The sequence below is a fragment of the Cataglyphis hispanica genome, chromosome 1 (assembly GCF_021464435.1).
Source record: "Cataglyphis hispanica isolate Lineage 1 chromosome 1, ULB_Chis1_1.0, whole genome shotgun sequence".
Taxonomy (NCBI): Eukaryota; Metazoa; Arthropoda; class Insecta; order Hymenoptera; family Formicidae; genus Cataglyphis; species Cataglyphis hispanica.
In genome coordinates this window covers 20,102,951-20,128,283 of record NC_065954.1, presented here as the reverse complement: position 1 = coordinate 20,128,283, position 25,333 = coordinate 20,102,951, and the positions used below count along the sequence as shown (strand labels likewise).

Genomic DNA, 25,333 nt, shown 5'->3' with positions numbered 1-25,333 from the left:
TAAGATGAAAATTAAACGTCTTTTTCTTTATCAAATGTTTACCTCTTCGTCAAAGAAACTTATATCAGCTTCATTTTATTGCCACCAACGCCTGCATAAGAAACGCGAAACTTTTCGTTCACGCATATTTTACACTTTTCATAAGAAAAATGACGTATTAATTTTATCTAGAAAGAGAGGAAAATAATATAGAAATAAAAAAATATATTATAGAAAAGTGCGGATTTTTTAAAAACACGCAGGTCCATTATCATTATCAATATGTGTGTATTTCGAATGTTTATAATTAATGTATAAATCCGCGTGATGCTTTCTTGCATCTATACAAAATGAAAGCTCGATGGTAACTAGTTTTCACATACCTCGTTCTAATCGCTCGCAAATTAATCGACAATTTATATCTCGATTTATATCAAATTTTTCCGAGAAGACGTATCATCGTATCATAAGTCACAAGTAACATTTACCCAATGAGCAGACAATATTTAATTAAAAAAATAGAATTTTTAAAAAATATTTTTATAAACATTAAAATAATGGGTTAAATCTCCTTTTGAAAATCTCCCATTAAAAAAAATGTTTATATTAACCAAATATAATAGTTAAATTAGTTGTTTAAAAAATATTATTAAATTTGCTATTTCAAACAAATATTTCACGTAACATAAATAATTAATAAATATTAAATAAATATTATTTTTACAATCAATTGTACAATGCATAATTAATAAAACATACATTTATGAACAATTAAAAAGACATTTAAAAAATATTGCCATTGGATACTGAAGGAGAAAAGGAAGTGAAGTGAAACTCGAAACGCGCGCGCACGTGATTTGTGCGCAGTTGGCAGGTCTGCAATAATAACGTTCGAGTTCGAGACAGAGAAGGAGGTATTCGGTCTACACTTGTGCACATTCAGGCATTCAGACGTCGCATCTATCCACCGTGCGTGGCCCCGTTGCAAGTCGGGTAACCGAGCATGTACTACGTATGTCGTATTGCGCGAGCGACGTAGCGCGTCTTCGAAACGTTGTTTTCGTCAAATTCGGCCTAGCCCGGTACAGCCCAGGCCTGTTTCTCTGTTTATGATTGCATGCGCGCGAAATCGCGCGTCGAGGCGTTTCTGGCGGCCTCCTGGTGTCGCGTACCGAGGAGGACGGGAGTCCGAACAAGGTGCCGCGAGAACGAACGAGTGAGAGCAAGAGAGAGGGGAATAAAAAGGAGAGATAAGGACGGAAAGAAAGAGAGAGAACGCGCGCGCGCGCGCGCCTTCCCCGTTGCGTTCCTGGGACGCTGGCGTTAATTTTCGACGCACTGTGTATACACACGCGTGAACGTGTCTATATATATTCTCATAGTGTTGATTCGGCGCGAACGGATCTAAAGGAATTGCAAACGACCAAGAATCGCACAAGCGGATCGCTCGTCACGCGACTCACGGGCTAAGATGCCCGACGTAGCTGCTGCCGCATGTAGCAACGTCAGCACCGAGGCAGCTAGAGCACGCAGCCAAATGTATTTCTCGTTTTCCACGGGCACGCTGTAAGATCTCTGAGACTTAGCACATGGTCTTCTTATAGCTGCAAAGGAGTATGCTGAGTATTCTAAAGCAAGATTTGTTTAAAAGACAGTTGCAGTGTGTTTTGCAGATGCGAGGGAATGTTTCGAGGGATGTACAGTAACAGTTCTGGTGATTGTAAGTGTATTTTTAGATTGTACATTGATTGACGATCTATGGAAAAAATCTACGAGTGCATAAAATATGCTTGATGATTCGTATATCTAGAAACTGACTGCGAAAAAGTAAAGAAATAACTGTGAAAACATAAAAGAATATAACATTAAAGTGTAATTTGTATATCTTATTGAACGCTGTAATTCTGCATTTATTTGCATATACATATTTGTGTATAGTTGTAAAGGTGTCTTGCTTTTTCTGAATAAGTTATATTTCAATCATATATTAAGATTATGATGTAATATTTAGGAACTTTCTTTTTGTCATATAGCATATTGATCCTGGATGATATTGCTGATATTCCTCTAAGATTAGATTTATAAGAGATTGTTTGGTATTTACCAATGTTGATTTTATGAGAAAACTTGATCATATATTACGCTAAGATGTGTGAGCAAACGGAAATCAATTATCTGGATGGGGATGTTGTTTGGGTTAAACTGGGGGCATGCTGGTGGCCTGGTCAAGTAACTGGATTCAATAATTTGCCAGAAGATATTCAAGTTGAATTTCGAAAGAAGCCATTAATTGCTGCTGTGAAATTTTTTCAAGAAGATACCTAGTAAGTTGCAGAAATCTCAACTTTAATGCATAATTAAATGAATTATTGAAAACAGCTACTTAAATAATTAATTTTTTTTAGTGAATTTGTCAAGAACTATCAACAGATTTACAAGTACAATTGCACACTTAAAGATGAATTTATTAAAAAGGGCTTGGGTAAGTTTCACAATATTTTATTCTCTTAGATATAATTAATATCTAATATATCAATTTAATTTTTTAAGTAGATTGTCTTTTGCAATAGTTTCTTTAGCAATTAAACTTCATTCGATTTTTTTAATAGATAAATACAGGAGCAAAAGTAAGGATGGTGCCAGTTATATGGACAAGTTTCCTGGTGATGTAGAGACAGCGGAAAAGTTAACGGGAGGAGATCCTGACATATTAAGCCAAGGGAAATTCTGTCCAGAAGAAAAGCCAGATATTTCTGCTCTGTTCGGTGAAAAGAAAATTCCGAAAAAGAAGCGCGATCGCGAAGATGGACATAGGCGAAGCGAAGGCGCGGACATGAGGAAGATCACACATCCGCGCTTTTTGCGCGGAGAGAGCGAGCATGAGGTTCGCATTCGTCAGCAGCCTAGCAGCTTACCATCAACTCCGACTAATACAGGTTCCCCAGTGTATCGTTGTCATTTCTGTAATTTCACTTCTTCGCGCATTAATGTGATCATATGTCACATAAAATGTCATCGGTCCGGCGATCCATCGACGCCACGATCGAGGGTGAAAACATATTCTCAATCGCGCAGTGGAATTTCTGATACGAGTACACCAAAACGAAAATATGTAAAGAAAGATAAGAGCCAATCAAGCAAAAAGAAGAGTGAGAGTAGCTTCGAATCAGGAAAACGAAGGCATTCGAAACAGAATGAGAAATCCAGTAAGAAGAAGAAGACCGATCCAGAATTGCGTGAAAAACTGTTAGCTGATTGGGAAGATGAATCGGACGAAGAAACAATTATTAATGTAAATAATTCTCTGAACAGTAGTTCGCCTTTGAAGAATCAATCGGGTATCGACGATAAAGAATACAATGATGAGAGTATTGCAGAGAATAATGAGATTATAGCAGAAACAGAGAAATTACTTAAAGATACCGAAGGATTATCATCAATACAAATACAACAGTTGAGTAATTTTGATAAGAAATCTGAGTCTGAAACAGATGTTAAGGTTAGCATGTCTAATGAAACATTCAATAAGTCGCCAAAAAAGGATACTTCAAGTTCTGACAGTGAGAGCAAAAATGTCTCTGATAAAGATGACAAAAAATCACGATTATCGTGTTTCGATTTTGATGAAGATGATTTGAGTGAACCTTCTATACCACCTGTACGAAAAATTCCCAGAGTATTTGGTGAGAAAAATTTATCTTTGAAAAAAGAAATTATCAAGGAATTTGCAATGAGTCAAGCTTTGAAAAATGAAATAAAGAAAGAAGCCGAAATATCTGAATTAGGTAGAAACATGGAATTAAAAGCTGATGAAATAATGGAAATAATACAAGGCAGTGACAATCAACAAGAGAAGAAAGAAATCAAAATTAATAAAAGGCTTGATGAGAATGTACAAAATGAAATAGAAATGAGACAATCTGAAGATAAAGAGAAGAAGATTATTCCATCAAAAAATGATCAACAAAAGTCTAATATTAACACCTCCGAGGCTGAAGTAAAGATTGTAGAAATAGATGAAGAGAGAGAAAAGGGTAATAATGAATATTCATCAAATGTTACAAAGCATAGTGAAAAGAAATCTAAGGTTACCATACCAGATGTATCAACAAAAAGTGATGAAATATTGGAGAAGAAAAACGAAACATTATCAGATATAAAAGATAATAGTGATAAACTGCTTCAGTCTGAGAAAGCTGACTCAGAGGACGCGATTGCAGAATCTAATGATAACACATCTATAAAAGAAGCGGACGATACTTTGTCGGAACGATTTACCACGGAAACGGAGGATGAAACTGTATCCGAATCTGCAGAAACTATGCCTGAACAAAGCGAAAATTCAGACACTGATCTATTGGATCAAAGTGTTGACAATGGTCTCTCAGGCCAGACACTAATCAAAAGAGGAAGAGGACGACCACGGAAAAATACGAGGACGATTAATAAAAGTGCTAATATAGATAAAAGTCCAAAAATAAAAACTAATAGAGGTAACAAGAGATTTCGCTTAAGCGAAAAAATCGAAATCGAGCGAAAGACTTCGGATTCTGATACAGATCGATCGTACAGTGGTAGAAAACGCAAACCGAATAAGAAATATTTGGAATCCGATATATATGTTCAAGATCCTGACAAAGCATTCAAGACAGATGAAAGTCAATCTGAAAGCGAAACTAAAGTTTCAGAAAAAATTATAAGTAAATCCAGAAGAGGCAGACGTTCGAGAGGCGCTGACAAGAAGAGTAGCGGATTTGTCGCCAAGAGGGATAAGGAAGAAATAGAAGTATCAGATCAAACACCAGCTGTTATCGAAAACAACAGTGTCTCATCAGTCGATGTGAAATACGAAGTTTTTGATAATCGCATCTTTAAAAAGGAAACATTATCCGAAGAAGAAAAATCTGAAGAAGTAAAATGCGATGTACTCGAAGATCAAATAAAAGCTGCTTTAGATGAAGCAGCTGTCGCAAAAATTGATATGAATGTATCTTCGGAAGATATAAACATGACTACAGTTTTGGAAACTACAAGTAAAATGGAAGAAATAGATGTGGATAAATCTGTCAAGGAATCATCAGAAGAGAAAGAAAAGAGAAATTTATTAAAAACAAATAAAGATATTGAGAAAAATCTTAAAGATCAAAAGAAACCTTTGATTTTAGAGCAAACTGAAGATACCATGGATAAAGTTGAAACGCAGCAGGATGTCTCAAAAACAAATATGGATATGTTACCACCAAAAAAGTCTCAGATGAAAAAATTTGAGTCATCACAAATAGAGTTTTTTGATACAGATGTGCAAGCTAATAAAACTGTAGGGGCTGAACTTGAGTCTGAATGTAAGATTGAATTTGAATCTAAGATTAAAGTCGAACTTGATCATCAGTTTGAATCTCAGAATGATACTAAAGAAAAAGTAAATGAAGAGGACGAAATAGTGATAAAAACGACAGTAAGTAAAATAACAGATGAGATTGTAAAAATTTTGGACACCAAAAAAGAGGAGCAAGAAAATCTGAAAAATTTTCAACTACAGGAAAAATTAAATAAATTAGATGAAAAAGAACAAGAGACGCAATCGATGGAGGAAGTATTGCAAAAATCACAAGATGTTAATCAGTTTGAATTACAATCGCCGGAAAAATCATCAGCAGCATCCAAACCAGATGATGCAGGAAGTATATCAAACAGTCCAACCAAAATGATAACTGAGCAACAATTAACTCCCAAGAAGTCTCCTATGGAAACGAGATATAAAGGTAAATTCACTCCAGAAACGGGTAAAGGAAAAAAAGACAAAGATTTGTTTTTGGAAGAAAGGCCAGCCAATACATTCCAGGAAGCTTTTCTGAAAACTTTACAGATGGATAAGAAGAAAATTATGATTGAAGATGAGTCACCTAAGGGTAAAAAGGAGAAAAAGGTTACCAAAAAGAAAACTGAAGAAGTTAAAGTAAATATTACTGCCATACCTGTACAAAGTACAAAAATCGAAGATTCAAATAAAGTTTTAGAAATTCCTGAAAATATCCCAATTGAAGGAAATGTACCAGATATTTCGGTTGTGAGTAACTTTGAAAATATCGAGGTAGTTATTGAGGAAAAGATAGAGATCGATAACAAAATTAAAGACAGTAACTTGGAAACTACTGATACTCGACTTGGATCATCGCCCAATGAATTTGTTATTACATCGAAATCATTTGTTTCTGAAAATAATGCCAAAACTATCTCCGATGTTAAAAAATTGGGTGAAATTTCGAAAACTTCTGTATCTACATCTTCCATATCTGATATCAGCGTACCGGTGAAAAAGCGCGAGATGCCGCGAATAATAGAAAATGTTACGCTGACTGAACCAGTGCAAATTTTAAAACCAAACAAATTATCGCAGAAAGGTGTAAAGCATAAATTAGAAATGGACGTTATGAAGAAAAATGATCAAAAAGGTGGACCCAAGGCAAAGATAATGAAGATAGAAACTTTACCTTCGAATAGTAAGTTAAAAACTATAAAGTCCAATCTGACCAGTCCGCACATGTCTCTTACTAAGAAGCTACAAGTTTTAAAGACAGAAGAGACGGACGCATTTTTAGAGGCGCAGAACAAGGAACAAAGCAGCATACCCACGACGCAGACTATCGTAACCGTACCGGTGACAGAGAAATATATACAACAGAGCTCCCAAAGTCTGGTGGACATGGAGCTGGACATCAATTCGATGCCATTTGTTCTCAGCGAGGATGTACTAATGCCCGAGAACATTGAGCAGATGCCCGTCGTCATATCTTCTATCATCCCATCCAGTTCAATTCCAGCCACGCTCTCTTTCACACCGACTACGCAGATAATATCGCCCACTAAACAGACTCAATTTAAGATTACGAATGAGACCACGCCGGCTGAGACATCGCCGGTAAAGAAGAAGAGTGGCATGCCGGCGATATTGAAAAAAGAAAATAAAGCGAAACCGACCATCACGAGCGTTAAAACATTGGTACCACCGCTTACCGGCGGTGTAAAGGGTTTGAAATTTCAGAGCGCTCAACCAACCGGTAAAACACCATCTCTCTTGACGCAAAAAGGCAAATATGTCGTCGTACAGACAGCGGGCACTCAGCAATTGCGTTATAGCGTTCAAGGCAAATCCGATACTCAACAGAAAATTACTATTCCAACCACTAGCAAGCCAGCGGGCAATGCGCAAGTAATTCAACAAGGTAACAAAGTCGTTATACTAACGTCAGGTCAGTCTAAAATGGTACCGTTGAATATTTCCAAAACTTTGAGCGGCAAGATGCAGAGAATTGTGACGAGTAAGGGCCAGTTATTATGTCCGATCAGTCCGCAAAGTATAATCACTTCGAAGATCATTGCGCCGAAGGCTGACACAGCTGCCGCTGCCGGCTCGCCCACTACATCCAAACTAGCTACCGGTAGTCATAAGATCATTAATACGCAGGGCATAATCACGTCTAAAGGTGTACTCACTCCGATTTCAGGTACTATTGGTAAAACGGCGTTATTAGGCACATTACCCCAGGGAATTCTCACAAAGGGTGGCATCTATACTCCAATTAGTGCTTCGTCTTTGAGCGGAAAAACTATTATTAGCTCAAAGACTTTAATCACGAAAGGCGGCGCGACTCTTTTGTCTCCGCAAACTCAAAATTTAGGCGGCTCGAAAGCGATTTTGACACCGGTGTCTCAAACTCTCACCGGTAAGACTATATTAAATCCGCAGGCTATCGTCAGCAGCAAAGGTACTATCCTGACGCCGATAACCGGGCAACAGGTGAAAGCTATCGCTGCCAAAAGCCCAGTCAAAGGCGGTAAAGTACAGTATCAGCCGGTGCAGCAGAAGGTACAGTTACCTATATTGCAGAAGTCATCAAAAGTACCGATATCGGCTGCAGGCTCGCAGGCGAAATCATCTGGGAAATCATCAGGTAGCACATTGATTCTGCCGAATGCTACGGGCACAGGAACTCAGAAGAGCACGTCGCACAGTAAGAAGAGCATCAAGCAACAAGCGGTGGTGCAACCAGGCACTACTACCATTAACATTGCGTCGCCGAGCGGCGCACAGCAGACAGTAACGATGGTTACACAGAAAGTGCAGCCAAAAAGCAAAACCGTGCAAAAAGTTGTTCTTCCTAAAACTGGTCGTCAAACAAAAACTCAGCAGAAATTTATCGTTCAGAAAGTGCAGGAACCGGTTGTATCGATGATGCAGAGTAGCCACGCGAAGCAGACGATCACCACAACGACCTCGGTCAACATGCCGATCGCTACTAAGACGGTCACCCAATCAAAACAAACAACCCCTGTGACTCCTCTGAAATCCTCTACGAAGTCTCACGCTTCAAGTAAGACGCAGAAGAATATGCTGAATATCGCTATGAATTCGATAAGCACTGTCACGACGAATGCAAATATTGTTACGACTATGGCGTTACCTCCGCTGGAACCGATCGACGCGGAGAAAAAGGCGAAGACTGATCTTCAATTTACGGATATTATTCAAAAAGAACAAAATAAAATTGAGAAAATTCAAAGCGAAAAAAGCAGCGGCGACACCGAAAAAGCAGAGGAACCAAAAGTGGCCACGCAACCACAAATCATGGCCCTGCCGACAGAAAGTAGTGATGGCACACAAACGTATGTGTTAGTTACGATTGATGAACAAGGACAGATACAGCCGCTTGACAATAATGCTCTTATGTCATTGGAGGGAACTACGCAAAATCCTGATGGCACAAGAACTCTATACATAGATCCTAGTTCTCTAGGTGAAGCCGGAACTTTGGATAACATTGTTCTTCAATTCGATAACGGTGTTTTGCCTAACATACAGACCAATGTGACAGAGGCTAATCAAACGACAATTATAACTGAGAGCTTCCCCACGTCGGAGATGATACAGACGTCCAATCAAGACATACTGGCAGCCGCTCTCGCTAATACAGATTTTCAGCAGGAAATCAACTTGCCGGAGAATCAAGCATCTGGCAGTGTTATGACCCAGACTGGTCTGACTCAGACAAGTCTTATCAATCAGACGATATTACAATCGACTATTATACCACCCACAGAACCGATATCATCGCCGTCGGTACTTGAAACCTCGTTGACTTTGAATCAGCCAATTATGACGCCACTCGAAGTACCAAGCAATTTGCCAATTCAATCGACGGACTCGACTCCCACATCGGTGGTATCCACTATCCCGTCCTCTCTCGAGCTACCGATCACCATTACGAATCCCAGCATTTCCTACATATCTACTACAGGTGAGCCACAAATTCAGATTCCTGGTAACTCGATGCCGGATATTGGCGAGATTATTGAGGGCCCGGCGACGGCAGCGAGCAGCGGAGATATTGATCGCGCAAAGATTCCCGTAAGTACTCAATACTTGGTCATTCCAAATCTGGAAAATAACATCACAGCCGCAGAGACGCAAAATGTGCAAAGCGCCGAAATCGCGATCACGCCGTCGGTTTCGTACACAGTTACCATGCCGAACAGTATAGTTTTAGAGAATCCACAGATACAAACTACTCCATCGATGCCGATCATCGATGATACGTACGCAGACAATTCGCAATTCGCCACAACGATCGTTGCCGAACAGACGTTTGTGGATGTGCCAGTCTCAGAGATGCTAGTCTCTAAGGCGCCAACAGTCCAACATATGCCGTTGGAGAACATCGAGGAGACATCGGAAATGATTATTTCCACGCATCAAATTCCGACTTTTCCACAAAAATCAATTACATCATCCGATAAGTCTAAGAGTTTGGACAAGGAGCAGACCGCGAAGATGCAGGAAGTATATTCTTCTCAAGAAGTTCCTATCACAGCCGAAGAGCTGATCTTACAGCAACCGGTTAAGGAAGATAGCGCCTCCAGCGCGATGAAACTTGACCGGGAAAAAAAAGGCAACAATAAGGAGAGCGATGCACCGATGACTAGTTTACCGATAATAGACGAAACCACCTCGATTACGTCTGAATCTAATTCTAAGATAGAGTCCATAGAACAGGTGAGTTTTGAAGTGACTGATTCGAGCGAGCTTAAAGCCGCCGAATCGCACGAAGCGGACGCGGTGGATAAGTTAAAGCAGCTAACATTTTCCGAAGGATCTAGAGGTAAAACTAATTTGATAGATCAGCAGGTAGCCGGTACGTCAAACCAAATGGAGACTCGAGCAGCTTCGCAAATTCTACCGGCTGAATTATTAAACGCCGCAAGTAACGCGGCTCTGGAGACGGACGAAGCAGTAGAATCGGAGTTATATGCTGGCAGTACGAGTGACAAGCGAGATGTGAAAGATAATCAAAAAGACGAGCCGTCGTCGCAAGAAGAATCGGATAGACGTCGTTTGCGCCAGAGCATGGAACTGCATTTTGAGGAAGAGGAGGAGGTGGCGATCGCGGAAGCTAATCAAGAGACGCCGTCGCAATCTCAATACGAACAGTTCAATGTATCTATCAGCAATGACTCCGCTGATCTACCTAGTCAGTCTGCCGGCAAGTTAGAAACCTCCTTGGGCGAGGCCACGCAATCAATTGCGTATGAGTCGATGGAAACGGACGAGGAGACTATTGTAGCGGAGCCACCAACTCAATCTTTCGAACATTCGAAAATCAACGAGGCATCTCAGTCGTACGAAGTTTCAGTGGAGTCCAACATAAACGCACCGACGCAATCGTTTAACGAGATACAGAACCAAGTGGAACGACCGAGCGCTGACGAAGCGATCGATGATCAGAGTTTCCCCACACAGAGTTATGAAATAGACAAAGGGGAAAACATGGCAGAAAATATGGAAACTGATGCTGAAATCAGTCAAGAGGGCAATATACCATCGCAATCTAATGATGTCGGTGCCGACGGTATTGGCACATCGTCCGTGTCAACGAACAATTCCGGATTAAACGAAGATGAGACAGCGAGTTCATCATATGTACCAGAAACACCCGAGAATCAGGAGCGCGATCAGGATCAAGAAAGTGCGATAAGCACATCGTCTTACGAGATTCCACCGTGTGAGGAGCTCAACATCGCCTCGTCTAGCGTGATACCGGATACATCGGTCAGCGCGGAGCACACCGGTATTCATGACAATGGTGTGCCAGAGATTCCAACCTCCTCGTCATACAATTTAAATCCTGATATCACATCGACTCACCACGTGGACTCCGTGCCCAGTTCCAGCTACGAAGACCAGGTAATAGTTGAGCAGAACGTGTCGACGTCATACGAGGTACCGATCTCGATGCCTGGCTTGGAGGAGACCTGCTCGCAGAATTTTGTAACGGAAAGCAGCGATCACCACCGAAACGAGCCATCCAGCTATTACGCCCATCATCAGGAAGTGACGGCGAGTTACTACGAATCCGTAGATCAGGATGCAAACTCTCGATTGGGGGATGATCCGCACGAGGAGCATGTCACACCTGGCGGCTACTATGAGGGCAATCCACAGGAGGTGAGTCAAAGCTATTTTGCACCGACCGAGGAGGAAACGCCCAATTACACCAGCCATAGTATCTCGTCCGGCTACTACGATCCCAGCAGACCCGAAAGCGAGGCGAGCCAGAGCTATTATTCCACGGATGATCTGGACGGTAAAACGGAGCAATCATCTTCATCGCCAAACATCGAGGCATCACAGAGTTTTTATCAGGAGAGATCGGGTGAGCTGAGACTGAGGCAGCAGGGTGAGGCCACGCCGACTTATTCCGAAGGATATCCAGTGGACTATACATTAGAAAATTCGCCGATCGAAAGGCATGATCTTGTGGAGAGCTCGGTACCAGCCACCAGGCCTATGGACAGGTAATATATTGCAGGGGACGGTAGTAACGACTAAGGGTCCCCGCGCTGACGCTGCAGCCTCTGCAGCCTCGTCAACATACAGACTTTTTAGTCTATTTTGAAATGTAAATATAATGTTAAGGTAAAGTTATTATTATAATGTGTTAAATAAGCGCTGAAAATCTTAAGATAAAAAAAAAACTTAGTGTTAGGTTTTATCATTAGGCCCCTTCGTACAAACAAATGCGCGCGCATGCGTGCGTGCGTGCGTGCGTTTATACATGTTAAAATGAAAAAAGTCGCGAATATGTGTAATTCGTTTTTAGAATCCGGTACGGAGGCATTATATATGTATGATTTTTTCATATTGCATTATATCGTTATAATCTTGATTTTACTGTCATCGACGTTTGGTATGATGAAGAAAGAAGAAATGTATATAATCGCATATATAAAAATTAAATCAACTATTTATAGGATGTGTTTTCTGTTTTCAAACAGTAGATAGAAAATACCTAGTTTAGTATGTTTCAAGTAGGATTATGTCAGATTGGATCTTTTTTATATCATTATCCGAGAAAGTGACAGAGAGGAACACACCTGTATATAGAAAATATATTATTCTTTCTTTAAAATATCATAAAGATTTATGTCACAGATGGGTGATTTTCAATTTCTCGTCAATATTTCTGTACGTTTACGATGTAGCAGTAATGAGAATCACGATGATTGTGATTTTCTATTCTTTATAACAAGATTTTTTTTATAACGAAATATTGAAGATGATAATAAAATAATAAGAGATGAAATATTCTCAAAACCAAAAGAGAAGAATTGTAATCGGAATCCCAAGATTTCACTGCTACTCCGTAATGTCCAGACGTAGTGTAAACAAGTTCATTTATAACACACTTCTACGAAATAAGAAAGAGAGAGAGAGAGAAGAGAGCTCGTGTAATAATTATATAAAAAGGAAAGAATCCAATGGTAAATCCAATGGTGCTTCTGGCAATACATCTGACTTTAGACCTTAACATTATTGAAATTAGCAAAATCTCGCTTGTTTTGTATCCTTTTAGTACCCTGTATTCTGGATGCTGCCCAGTTTGTTACATTGATGCAAAAAGCACAATATGTTTCGTCATATATCTACTACAACGTATACTTTGCAATTTAGCGGAGACGCGATATAAATGAGAACTTTCTCGTTTGAAGACTTAACTTTTTCACGGATAAGTTATGCCACGCCTCGCTTTGCTCAATTGTATATGTGAACAATGTAATAATTTTTAAATTATGTGCGACATAAAATGTGCAAGGCTTTGAGCGAAATGAGGATCGTTCTCTATTAAGCTTATGTTTTAGTTTGTAGGATAAAAGTTTATAGACAACATATATATGGAAAATAAAAATGTTTATTATTTCATCTAATAAGATGTGTATCTTATGTGTTAATGAAATGATTGATATGTAAAGGGAATGCGTGTAGAGAGTTTATTACAGAAAATCTGTCGTGTTTGAGATGCCTAAATTAACTTGGAATCTATCATCTAATTCTTAAATAAACCAATTTATTTTAGCACAGATGTTTACCAATAAAGAGCGAAACGTGAAGAAGTTTTAATTATGTAAAATGTAGAGGATAGATATGATCTTGAAGTTTTTTGTTGTGCAATCCTCAAGCAAGACAGATTTATTAGAATGTCATAAGAATATTATATTCTTTATATATAACTTCGTGTTATTTCAAGAATAAATCTGTTTTTATTTCTCGTGGCGTTTTTTTTTTTAATTACGATCGCATATGTACATATTACACGTCGATATCGAAAAAATGGATTTTTGTGAATTATTGTATTACACTAAATAACATAGATAAACTCGATATAATATCGTAGAACATAATAAGAACCTGAGAAATCTGCAAAGAGGACTGAATTGTTAATGTTCTGTATTTTTTTCTTTTTTTATATGTATATACATGCATACACACGCGTGCGCGCACACACACACACACACACACACACATATATATATATCAAAGTCATATTAAAATTCACATATTCCTATAGATAGCATGTAATGTTGTAAGATGGGGAAATATATATATATGTAACTACATTTTCTATTAAAGAAAAAAAATTATCTGATACAAATGAGATATATGTATGTTATATATACATTGCTATGTTTTGACTTCATTAAATTCATAAATGACAAAGTGATTCTGAAGAATGAAAATAGAGAAAGAGTACTCTGCGTTTCACATATATAACAATCTAATATTTTCAACACTAACAATATGAATCTATTTACATTTATATTTCTATTGTGTGCACCACATACACGATTGTAATTAAGAATAAAATAAATATACGAATATTTACATAACAGATTACATGTACAATGAATATATATTATTTCTGTGTGATTAATATCCTATTTTACTAACTGAATCATATTTAATAAGAGAAAAAAAATAATAGTTATAATTAGGCATGCTTTATAAAAATTTTGATAAAATAAGGTATAAAATATACTGTAATAATTTATAAATTATTTGCCTAAAATTTAATAATTATTTTTTCCACATATCCAGAATATAATAATTATATACATTAAAGAATCGTTCTCTGTCTGTCTCTCTCTCTCTTACCATAAAACTCGGCTGAAATCAATATCAGGCAATAAAAGCGATAATTTTTATCAAATATTTATTGCCTAAAATGTTCCCAAAATACAATAAATTATATTAACATGTTATATAAACATGCTGGGGTAGTTTTATATACAATATAAAATAATAATTCTAGCACTTCTCTATGGAAAGGAACACAGTTTTCACTGAACATGATTTCTGTACATTGGTGTATGTTTCGTTTCATTACTTTCTCCAATATTGCGCGAATTTATGGAGTTGCTCCACTAGCACAGCCATCACGGCGGTGACAGACAGATCCAGAAGATTATGCACGTAATGTACAGCCTCTTCATCGGTTAAATCCAATCGTAATTTGTCCTGAACTTTTTTCACGGCTTTGTCCGGTTCCAAAGCGATATCGGGAACGCTGGCATCCACCATTAGCGAGAATAAATTTAATATCAAATTGGCATGCCTACGTAAATGAAGGAAAGCCGTGTAACATTGTTTCCGAAATTCATGATAATGTTCGGAACCGACGCCGCCCATAGCTTCGACCATCTCCTTGCTAAGTTTCATCGGAGGAGGTAAAGGTTTCGGATCTCTACCCAAAATATAGCCAAAATCAATGTGAAAAAGCGTGCCTGTAAAAAACAAAAATAGTTATTACACAAATCGTTTGGTTCATTCATTTCATATAGTCTTTTATTTAAAAAGAATATACCTGATGCTGTGAGAAGTAAATTATCCAAATGACGATCGCCGACGCCTAATACGTATGTAATTATGCAATAGCCAGCTGAAATTTTGAAATATTAATTAAATAACACTAATTATTCGTTTTCTTTTATAAATTTATATTATTCATATTCACCGCAACTGCGAACATAAGTGTCCATAACTTCAGGTACTACTCCATAAGGTCCAGTTTCAGAAGGATGATGTTTTCGAAAGAAATTCAATATTGATCCTTCATTAGCTAAAACCTCTGCAACCGTTGTGGATTCGATAAATTGTACAAAACCGTGTTTAGTACTTGTTGCGAGTACTCTGAAATAACGATTAAAAATCATAAAACGATAGTTTATGTAATATGATTTATATTAATCTTTATGTAAAAAAATTTTACCTATATGGAGTCAACTTTAAATCTAAATTCTCCCTTCTTAATAATTTATCCATAAGTGCTATTGTTTGTAAAATTAATTGATCTTGTCGTAAATCGTCTCCGTGTTTAAAAATGGCTATATATTCAGTATTATCTGTTGTCAAGAATGTAAGTTTTGATGGCATGAGCGCAGATTTAAAGAGACTTGCCCTAGATAAAATTAATAAAATAAATTCGAGTATAATATATAAATTAACATTAATGCATCGAATAATTTATATATATACTTTTCTGGAATAATTCCTTTAATACAAATCTCGGGATCTAATGGGAAAGGTATTGGTTCAAAATTTGAAAAATTAATTTTGAATGCTGGATCTGGATCCGTCAATAATGCCCTCAATCTATCAGTCTTTTTCTTACGATTTCCGCTTTCTCGCGCAACGGCTTTTACCAGAGATACCAATTGATCGATGAACACTTTCTGTCGTAAAAGAAACGCTCTTCTCTTTTGCCAAATGGTATTTCCCTGCGCTAACGTCATGGAAAACATTTTCATTACAGTGACGTACATTTCTCTGACTCGCGTATCTTGTTTGATGCTTATCGCGGGATCAATTTGATCCTCGCACTCAATAGAAAGATACCAATAGAAATAATTAGCTAGCATCGAGTTTTGACAAGCACGTGTAATTAAAAACGATGCTAGATCCATAAGCGGTTCTTGACTCGTCGATAATTGACTCTCCGATTCAGTAGACTGCAAACAAAATATAATTATGTAAGATATAATAGAAAATTAAGAAAGATGTTATGTTTAACTCACGGTTGTAACTGGAGTGGATGTAGAATCACTATTTCTTATATCTTTATCTAATTTGTCAGTTTTTTCCATTTTCTCCATTCTGTCGCTTTTTTCCAATTTTTCGGTATTCCAACTTTTTGATTCCAATTTGTCTTCCTTCTCCTTCAACATTGCTTGATAAGCAGCCTTAATACTTTCAAAGTCTTCATATTTCAATGCCTGCACCAATTGCAGCAAATACAACATTAAATCATCATCTGGGGCTTGATTGAGTCTGCTAATCGCGTATCTCCTAATGGCTGGATGAGTGAAAGCGGGTCCTAATAGCTCCAAGGCATCCTCGGAATCTGGTGGTGCCCATAAAGCTAACATCTCCAAGGCTTGACGTTCTTCACCAGCGACTTTCCAATTAACGCATTTTACGAATTTGGTCAACGCTTTTTTCTGACTAGATAAATAAAATCTATACTTCCAAATCAAATCTTGTTCCTCAGTAGAAAGTGCAGTTGTCGATGGATATCCCAATATCGTATTTAAAGCGTCACGCACAGTTGAAGTAGGTTTTAATTCACGAGTGTTACCGCCACTACGTAAACTACGGGCTAATTTATGATGTTTTGCTTCTACAAGATTCTCCTAGAAAAAAAATTAAACTTTATTTTTTTTCTATTTCAATATAACTTGAAGCATATATTGCATATATATGCCTCATATATATCATTTTATATATTTTCTTTTGTAAAATTCTTACTTGTAAAATCTCATAATCAGGAAGTGTTACAACATCTGGTTGCAATCTATGTTGAAAAACTTCATCACCATCTTTTTCATAGTACACAATTGAATACTATAAAGAAAATAAAATAATTATATGTATACTATTTTTTATATATAAAAAGTACTTTAAATAAATTGTGCTATATACCGGTACACCATCCATTGTGACTTCTGGAAATTCTATCATCAAATACAAGTACTCTGATGCTCTTTTCTCTCTCTCATTGATTAGTTCGATCTCTCTGAAAGTTAATCTATCCAGCCAATCAATTTTGTTTATTTGCCCATTTCTATGTTTCTTAACAAGTTTTGCAAGTCTCTGCATTTGTTCTTTTCCATGATCTCTGGCTTTTCCTGGTGTATTAGTTGAAACACTACCATCAGCTTCTACCCCGGGCCATACTCTAAGATCCAACATGCCCTGTCGATACACTCCATGTTTGCCAAAGAGCGATATTGTTGTGCCACCCACTGGAAGCTGTCTGCCAGGTCCTGCGCAGTCGTACAGAGTTATGCATAGCTGTGCATCACGTGGCAAATCCGCATAAGAAATTGGCAGATAGACCCACTGGTTCCAGCTAAAAATATCACAATATTATAGATATCATTTAATGATAACAATACATCATGTAATATAAAATTTGAAATGCAATATACTTCCAACGAGAGGTGAAGTGCTTGTAGGCTGTATGTATAGGCAGAGCCAATGGTCTACCACCAGCCCACACTTGCAGAGACGCAGCTAAATCACCACGAATCCCACCTGTTTCGTACAAACCTGAATATTTGAGTAAAGGATCGAGAAGTAGCTCGTCGTATTCAGGTCTGTGTCTCTTGCCCTCTAAAGTACCTCTGTGAAATAATAGATTACGTATCTAATAGATTAGTTAAACGAGAGGACGTCATATCCTGTAAATTATATGTGCAGTTGGTATTAAAGACGACCAGATGGTCGAGCACACATATTGTTGCATTAATTACTTTGATCCGATTACATTTCACACAGTATAATTAATATTTACATCATACGGAAAGAATGTTAAAGTACTTTTATTATCCGATAACCTAAGGTCGATCGAACAGTGACGTAAACGACGTCGAAACTCACATTTTAACTTGTATCCTGGTATCTAATGAAGAACTGTACACGTAGAAAAACTTATCGCTCGTACTTTCCATCATGATGATGTCAATTAATCAAGAACTTGACGCAATTTTTTTTCCATCACTGTACATCACATCCACAATACCGATTTGCAATTTGTGTTGGGATAAACACAAGTATATAAATAGACAAGCGCAGATAATGCGTATACCATTTATTGAAGAAATCGCGTGAGGGATAATTTACCAAAATTTGTCCCAAGATATGCAAAACTGCTGATCGTTGATATCATATATATAGAACATTGCATCAAAATTATTTTCAATGATACAATCTAAGGAAGTCGCACACGTGGAACAATTATTTCAACTGATAGAATTGTCTATGGCATAATTTTCAATTATATAAGTCATTCGTAATCTGATCTTTCCACGATAAATAAAAGCAATGAAGAATTAATAATTCTCCCCGCATCAACAATAATGCTCTGTCGAAAACAGACCATATCAAGTCAAGTATCTGTTATCAACTGTTGTCATGAAAAAAGGTTAAAAGCAGCGACGAAATTATGACTATTAAAGAGACCGCCCAGCTTCTGGATAAATTTTTGTGATTATATATACGATTATTTTAATTCATTCAGTTATTTTATTAGCAAAAATGTATAGAAAACATCGGATATCGAATGCAATTACATGCAATATGATTTTCCAGATAAAATCAGCTGTTTTGTGACATTGCCAATTTCTGTCTCACCAATCATTTCTTTGCCGTTATAATCGTGTTGCGATAACGTAAGAGTATAAATATGTCTCATCAAATAATTCTATTATTAAAAGATAAATACTTCATAAAACTGAGGAGTTCGTGAAAGAAACTGAATGATGTATTTTGAAAACGTAATGAGAATTTTTATTATCTAAAACATATTACATATGTATATATATTATATAAATTAATCGGAATTTGGTCAAAAAGCGCTATGTATAATCGGTATTATTTTATTAGGCAAGTGTTTAATATATATATATGTATGAGATTCTAAGATTTTGAAGACATTCATTAAATCCAAATCTTGCTTTAAAATGTATAGAAAAGTGTGGAAGAAATTTTTTTCGAATGCTAATTGTTCTTGCTAATTGTTAATTTATTTTATTGTAATATTATATGTTTTGGCGTTCGAAAATCCTGGGAAAAACAGTTACTCCACGGCCGTTCAGAAATTAACCTACATTAGTTTGCACTTGCCGCGCGGCAAGAAACGATGTGGTAACCAATCGTCTTTCGCTTTTATGGGAAAGTTGTAAATTGATTGGCTACGGCGTCGCTTGTAACCGCGCGGCAAACATTACGTCCTGTGTCCTATGTGCAAGAGCCATTTGTCGCACTTTATCAACTAGGTTATTCATGCCTCGTAAGCCTGCGTTTTCTCCGTTTAATGAATGTGCTTTTCGTACTTCTGTCCGGAAGATACACAATCGGTGTTTCTTGCTCTCTTTTTTTCGATAAATTGCGGTTGTACACGACGTCGATAATTGTAAGAAAGGTCATAATAACAAGGGAAAAAAATTGAAATACGATGTTTGGACCGGGAGCAGCGCCAATTGTAGTTCTGAGTAAGTTAAAGGTTATCCTTTTCACGAGTATCGTCTGAGAACTAGAGGCACGCATGCGTAAAAAAAATCTCACGATCTGAAATTATTCGACTGTCTTTTGAATTTGTTATTTAGCAATTCGTATAATAAACCTCTGATCATGTCAAATATTCTGGTTATTGCAGGCCAGAACACGAAGCGAGACAGCGGAAGAAAAGTGCAGAGGGAGAACATTCAGGCGGGTAAGGTAAGCGTTTAATTTGTGAGTCAGCCAAGTATCGCCTTATAAGGTATTTGTGGCACTATTGCCGGCCCACGTGCGGTTTTCCAAAGTGGCAAGAATCTGATCGCTCGAGAATCAAATGGCGATCATTCATTGACTTATATTTATCATGTATTTATCATTTTTAACTTATACATGTAAGATTCTATAATAATAATCTATACAAATTAATTCAATGTAAAGAATTTCTCGCTGCGCTTTATAAATTTAATTGTAATATGATCATGGCTTGATTTTTAAATTTGGTGAAATACTGATCTCGGCTTATTAGTTAAGATACAATTAAGCATGTGACACAATAATATAGAATATTTATACACAATGTTAATTTAATAAGCCTTGATTTTTATTATTTTTATTTTTAAGGCAATTGCTGATGTTATTAGAACATGTCTGGGTCCACAAGCTATGTTGAAAATGTTGATGGATCCAATGGGTGGCATTGTAATGACAAACGATGGAAATGCGATCCTACGTGAGATTACTGTGCAACATCCTGCTGGAAAGTCCATGATAGAAATTGCCAGGACTCAGGATGAGGAAGTGGGAGATGGTACTACGTCAGTCATTGTCCTGTCGGGTGAGATCTTGGCTACTGCTGAACCATTTTTGGAACAAAACATGCATCCCACTGTCATCATAAGAGCATATCGTCAGGCCTTGGAAGATATGGTCACAATCCTTAATGAGCAGATCAGTATTGATTTAGATTGCAATGATAAAAAGAAATTAATCCAGGTGATAAACTCCTGCATAGGCACTAAATTTATCAGACGCTGGTCTGAATTGGCATGCCAGATTGCTTTGGATGCTGTTTATATGGTAATGCTTGAGGAAAATGGCAGAAAGGAGATTGACATCAAACGTTATGCTAAGGTAGAGAAAATACCAGGTGGTACAATAGAGGACAGTGTTGTTTTAAAGGGTGTAATGATCAATAAGGATGTGACACATCCAAAAATGAGACGTTACATCAAAAATCCGAGAATAGTGTTGCTAGATTGCCCATTGGAATACAAGAAGGGCGAATCTCAGACGAATATAGAGATAATGAAGGATACCGATTTTACGAAGATCCTAGAATTAGAAGAGGAGCATGTAAAGAAGATCTGTGAAGATATTATTTTGGTGAAGCCGGATGTGGTAATAACAGAGAAGGGTGTATCCGATCTTGCTCAGCATTATCTTGTCAAAGCCGGCATATCCGCGATACGCAGGCTACGAAAAAGTGACATTAATAGAATTGCTCGTGCTTGCGGTGCCACCGTCGTGAATCGTACGGAGGAATTAAAGGAAGAGGATGTTGGTACAGGAGCTGGCCTTTTTGAGATCAAGAAGCTTGGCGACGAGTATTTCTGTTTTATCACAGAATGCAAGGATCCTAAGGCTTGTACCATTATTCTGAGAGGAGCCAGTAAGGATGTCTTGAACGAAACTGAAAGAAATTTACAAGATGCGTTACATGTCGCCAGAAATCTTCTCATCAATCCGAAACTTGTACCAGGTGTGTGTCCTCGTGCGCATAACATTGCTACTTTATTTTTATCAAAATTATGTTAATATATTTTATTATAATTCTCTGTTTCATAGGTGGCGGAGCAGTGGAAATGGCTGTATCGCGGCTGTTAACTGAGAAAGCGGCGGGTCTTGCCGGTGTAGAACAATGGCCATACAAAGCGATCGCACAGGCTTTAGAAATCATTCCCAGGACTCTGGCACAGAATTGCGGTGCGAATACTATTAGGACTCTGACGGCATTGCGCGCGAAACATGCGACGGAAGGAACTACTTGGGGCATTGATGGGGAAACGGGTAAATTAGTTGACATGAAGGAATATGGTATATGGGAACCGTTGTCTGTAAAGTTACAGACATACAAAACAGCGATCGAGACCGCTATCCTGTTATTAAGAATCGACGATATCGTCTCTGGAATCAAAAAGAAGAAAAATGAGAATGAAACCGCACAACCGAGTCAAGTCACGGAGGAATCTATGAAGGAATAAATATTTTCGATATCCGTGATGAAGCCTAATTGCTTTGCATCTGTTTTAAGATTCAAGTATTTTGAATTCTCACAGGTTCGTCTACTGAATTTTTATTTTCTCTGTATGCATTTTCACACATTAAAAATAAGTTATCCAGAATCGTAAACATTATTTTATTTACATTACCTTCAATATATGTAGAATAGCAAGCAATATTGTGTGTTCAAAAATTAACAAATATTTTAATTTATATGATCAAAATTTTACGAATTTTGTACATTGTAGTTCGATATTGTTTCCTTTTGAGTAATCTCTTTCTCTTTTGTTTCTTCCGTTTCAAGTTCAATAGTCTTTGAGGTAGAATCCACAATTTCTGTTGGCGAAGATATCACTGTTGTAAAGGAAGGTTTTGCATCATACGATGATACTGGTTGTATATTAGAGACAGATAATTTGGAGATTAAAGGATCTTTTCTAACAGGCAACAGTGTAGCCACTGGTTCTAATATACTCTGCTTATTTAAATATGTAACTTCCTACAAAAAAAATAATTTTACATTATTACATGTATCTATTCTTTACATTCTATTCTATTCGTCACGCGCGCGCGCGCACACACACACGCGCATTTATATATATTTTACTGACATACCTCTTTCTGAAGTACATTGACTGATATTCCTAAATGCATTGCAATTTGAACAGGTGGAAAGATCAAGTGTATACAATATTGTATATAAGGAATCAATTGTTCACTCAAACATTCCGTAAATTTAATCATGTTCTCTCGTTCTGCTGCTGCAAATGCCTGTAAGACATTTATAAAGAATACCGAATTTCCTTGTAGATAAAAATACTAAAACAACTTACTTGCTGTTCTTGCTTATAAAATAATAGCATAGCTTTCGCCACATTGCGCAACGATTCCTGCAACAATTTTGTGCATAAGGTAGATAATGCCACTGGTGCACAGAGTCTCAATTCATTGAAAGCTGTTATTATTCCGTTGCAATATTCGGCTAGAGGATAAAATTCTACCAATTGTTCAGGCGGATTTTCCTGATAAGAGACCATTGTAATTGTAAACTTGTAAACTCACACACACACACACACACACACACACACACACACACACACACACACACATACACACATACATATATACATATATATATATATATATATATATATATATATATATATATATATATATATTTCTTAAAAGATACAATTTTATATTTACAGAGATAATTGCACTCTCCGCTTTCATATCGAGCCGTTGCGTTTTGTTGATCAATGTAAATGTTTCCATGGATTTTTCAAATTTCTTGGTTGTTCTACGAATGTCTTGTTCAAACTTTTCACCGATAACTCGTACAAATATATCTGATATTCGACCAGTAAAATCGACACCTACTCGACCAAATGATAATCCAAAATACGTACACTGGCCTAGAATGGAATCTATAGACGTAACACCCGGTAAATCTTGCTCTAATGTACCAAGAAATTGTGATATCTAGAAAAAAATTTTGATTATACATTTCTGTTGATATTATATCCGATTTCTATTTACTTTTTCCTCCAGCCAATGATAAAATATCGCGGATTCATTTAACGTCAAGTCGCGGCCGGGGATTATTAATTCGTCATCATTGAACATAGCTTTGTATTGAGTTATTATATTGAACAAGTGTATCCTGGATAGTTCTATCGTTTTGGCTATATGAAGATTAGCTGCAAGTATAAAAAGGAATCAATGATTCTTTCAATGATAAATCAATATTTCTCTTAATTGTAGCTTAATTCAAATAAAACTCACCATCTTCTTTCGGTATCGCGCTTAACAAGCCTTGGAGCCAACTATCTCTTGCTTGAAGAAATTTTATACGAAGTTCTGGTTCTGTAAACGCATCCATTGACCGTAGCAAACCTACAAGTTGAAGACATCTTGGAAGTGGTAGATCCCCTCTTAGAGATCCAACTACTTGTCCTACCATTCCTGACCAGCTGCTTTCAATCTCTGCTACTATAGACTGAAATATAAAAAATAAAATTAAATATATAGTGGGAGTGTCAAAGAATTTTAATTAAGTTTATACCGAAATAATGGGAATATCTCCATGTTTCACTCCTAATTGACGGGCATATTGAGACAATTCTAATGCTTCATTATATTGGTTACTTCTTAAGCATGATTCCATTAATTGGGGCATCTCAAGAATTTCGAGTAATTCTGCATTTCGTGTCAGTGTTAAACTGTTTAATCTTCGATGTGCGTTAATATCCTTTGAAGCATCACAAAATGATTGACACTTTTCTATAAATTTTGGGATTTTTTGTACAAGTTTGTCAAGACGGCTCTCAGTTTCATTGAACTAAAAATGAAATAATGCAATTTGTTAATATATTATTTTGAAGATCTATACATTTTGTTAGTCTATATTCCTTTACATGATTGAGTATCTCTCGTGAACTTTCTGCTGTTTGGATGAAAGTTTTGTAGTTAGCAAAAACTAGCTCTTGTGTAGTCTGAAGCACTGCATTTTTCTCATCAGACAAATGATCAGGTTCTTTACCTGGAAAATTAGAATAAGCTAAAACTATCTTATAAATGTGTAATGTAAAGATTAAATTCAAAGTGAGTTAATAACAGTATCCTACTCAGCTGATCTATATCATAGCCACCAAGTTTTAAGAGGTATTGATAAAATTCAGGATTTTCTTTCCATGATTCTAAAACAAAAATTATATAATTATCCATATATACAATACACAATATTAAGCAATATATAATAAAAATTAAACAATTAATGTATTGAGTTATTATATTGAACAAATTTAATTTTCAAGTATATATAATAAGAATAATGGAATCTACCTGGAATACATTCTGGAAATACTAGATTTATTACATTTTCCGTTTCAATGTCCATGATTTTCTTAGCAAGCTAGATAATATCAAGATTAACATTTGTTGTAAAATATTATTAACACAAGATTGACAGGTAGCAGGTATCAGAGTTTTTTCGGCATGCTATATAATTTAATAGAGTCCTCTTTTCATAATATGATGTAATTATTTTAAAGAATACTTTTTATCAATTAAGATTATAAAATAATCTCCTATACCGCGGTAAAATAAATTTTATACGTAGAAATTTGGCAAACTCTAGGTTAACTTATTGAGGATAGAATTTCTATGAAACGACACATATATTAC

The 25,333-nt window shown here is 36.7% G+C and overlaps 4 protein-coding genes across 6 annotated transcripts; 2 read left to right on the top strand and 2 right to left on the bottom strand.

Moving 5' to 3' along the window:
- The first annotated feature begins 905 nt into the window (after nt 1-905).
- On the top strand, nt 906-13,242 carry LOC126851867 (mucin-4-like). Of its 3 annotated transcripts, none has more exons than XM_050596214.1 (4): nt 906-1,699; nt 2,128-2,303; nt 2,385-2,461; nt 2,589-13,242. In XM_050596214.1, the coding sequence occupies exons 2-4, from the start codon at nt 2,128-2,130 to the stop codon at nt 11,831-11,833; spliced, it is 9,498 nt and encodes a 3,165-aa protein (XP_050452171.1). In that variant the 5' UTR covers nt 906-1,699; the 3' UTR covers nt 11,834-13,242. The 3 variants fall into 3 exon arrangements, with proteins under 3 accessions (XP_050452171.1, XP_050452164.1, XP_050452168.1); XM_050596207.1 differs by having other exon boundaries at nt 2,013-2,303; XM_050596211.1 differs by having other exon boundaries at nt 906-2,303.
- Nucleotides 13,243-14,505: 1,263 nt separating this feature from the next.
- On the bottom strand, nt 14,506-19,053 carry LOC126851880 (phosphatidylinositol 3-kinase catalytic subunit type 3). The gene is made up of 10 exons (XM_050596219.1): nt 18,248-19,053; nt 17,797-17,991; nt 17,288-17,717; nt 17,114-17,209; nt 16,384-16,998; nt 15,845-16,317; nt 15,579-15,767; nt 15,324-15,499; nt 15,174-15,248; nt 14,506-15,093 (listed from the first exon to the last, which is right to left on the bottom strand). Exons 1-10 carry the CDS (start codon nt 18,319-18,321, stop codon nt 14,693-14,695), a joined length of 2,724 nt encoding a protein of 907 aa, XP_050452176.1. The 5' UTR covers nt 18,322-19,053; the 3' UTR covers nt 14,506-14,692.
- Nucleotides 19,054-19,645: 592 nt separating this feature from the next.
- On the top strand, nt 19,646-22,269 carry LOC126852260 (T-complex protein 1 subunit gamma). The gene is made up of 4 exons (XM_050596874.1): nt 19,646-19,860; nt 20,025-20,086; nt 20,489-21,626; nt 21,713-22,269. Exons 1-4 carry the CDS (start codon nt 19,824-19,826, stop codon nt 22,126-22,128), a joined length of 1,653 nt encoding a protein of 550 aa, XP_050452831.1. The 5' UTR covers nt 19,646-19,823; the 3' UTR covers nt 22,129-22,269.
- On the bottom strand, nt 22,267-25,295 carry LOC126852248 (conserved oligomeric Golgi complex subunit 8). Its single transcript, XM_050596847.1, has 10 exons — nt 24,992-25,295; nt 24,775-24,846; nt 24,565-24,689; nt 24,213-24,488; nt 23,933-24,146; nt 23,687-23,847; nt 23,354-23,629; nt 22,981-23,169; nt 22,763-22,918; nt 22,267-22,646 (listed from the first exon to the last, which is right to left on the bottom strand). The coding sequence occupies exons 1-10, from the start codon at nt 25,044-25,046 to the stop codon at nt 22,374-22,376; spliced, it is 1,797 nt and encodes a 598-aa protein (XP_050452804.1). The 5' UTR covers nt 25,047-25,295; the 3' UTR covers nt 22,267-22,373.
- Nucleotides 25,296-25,333: the final 38 nt, after the last annotated feature.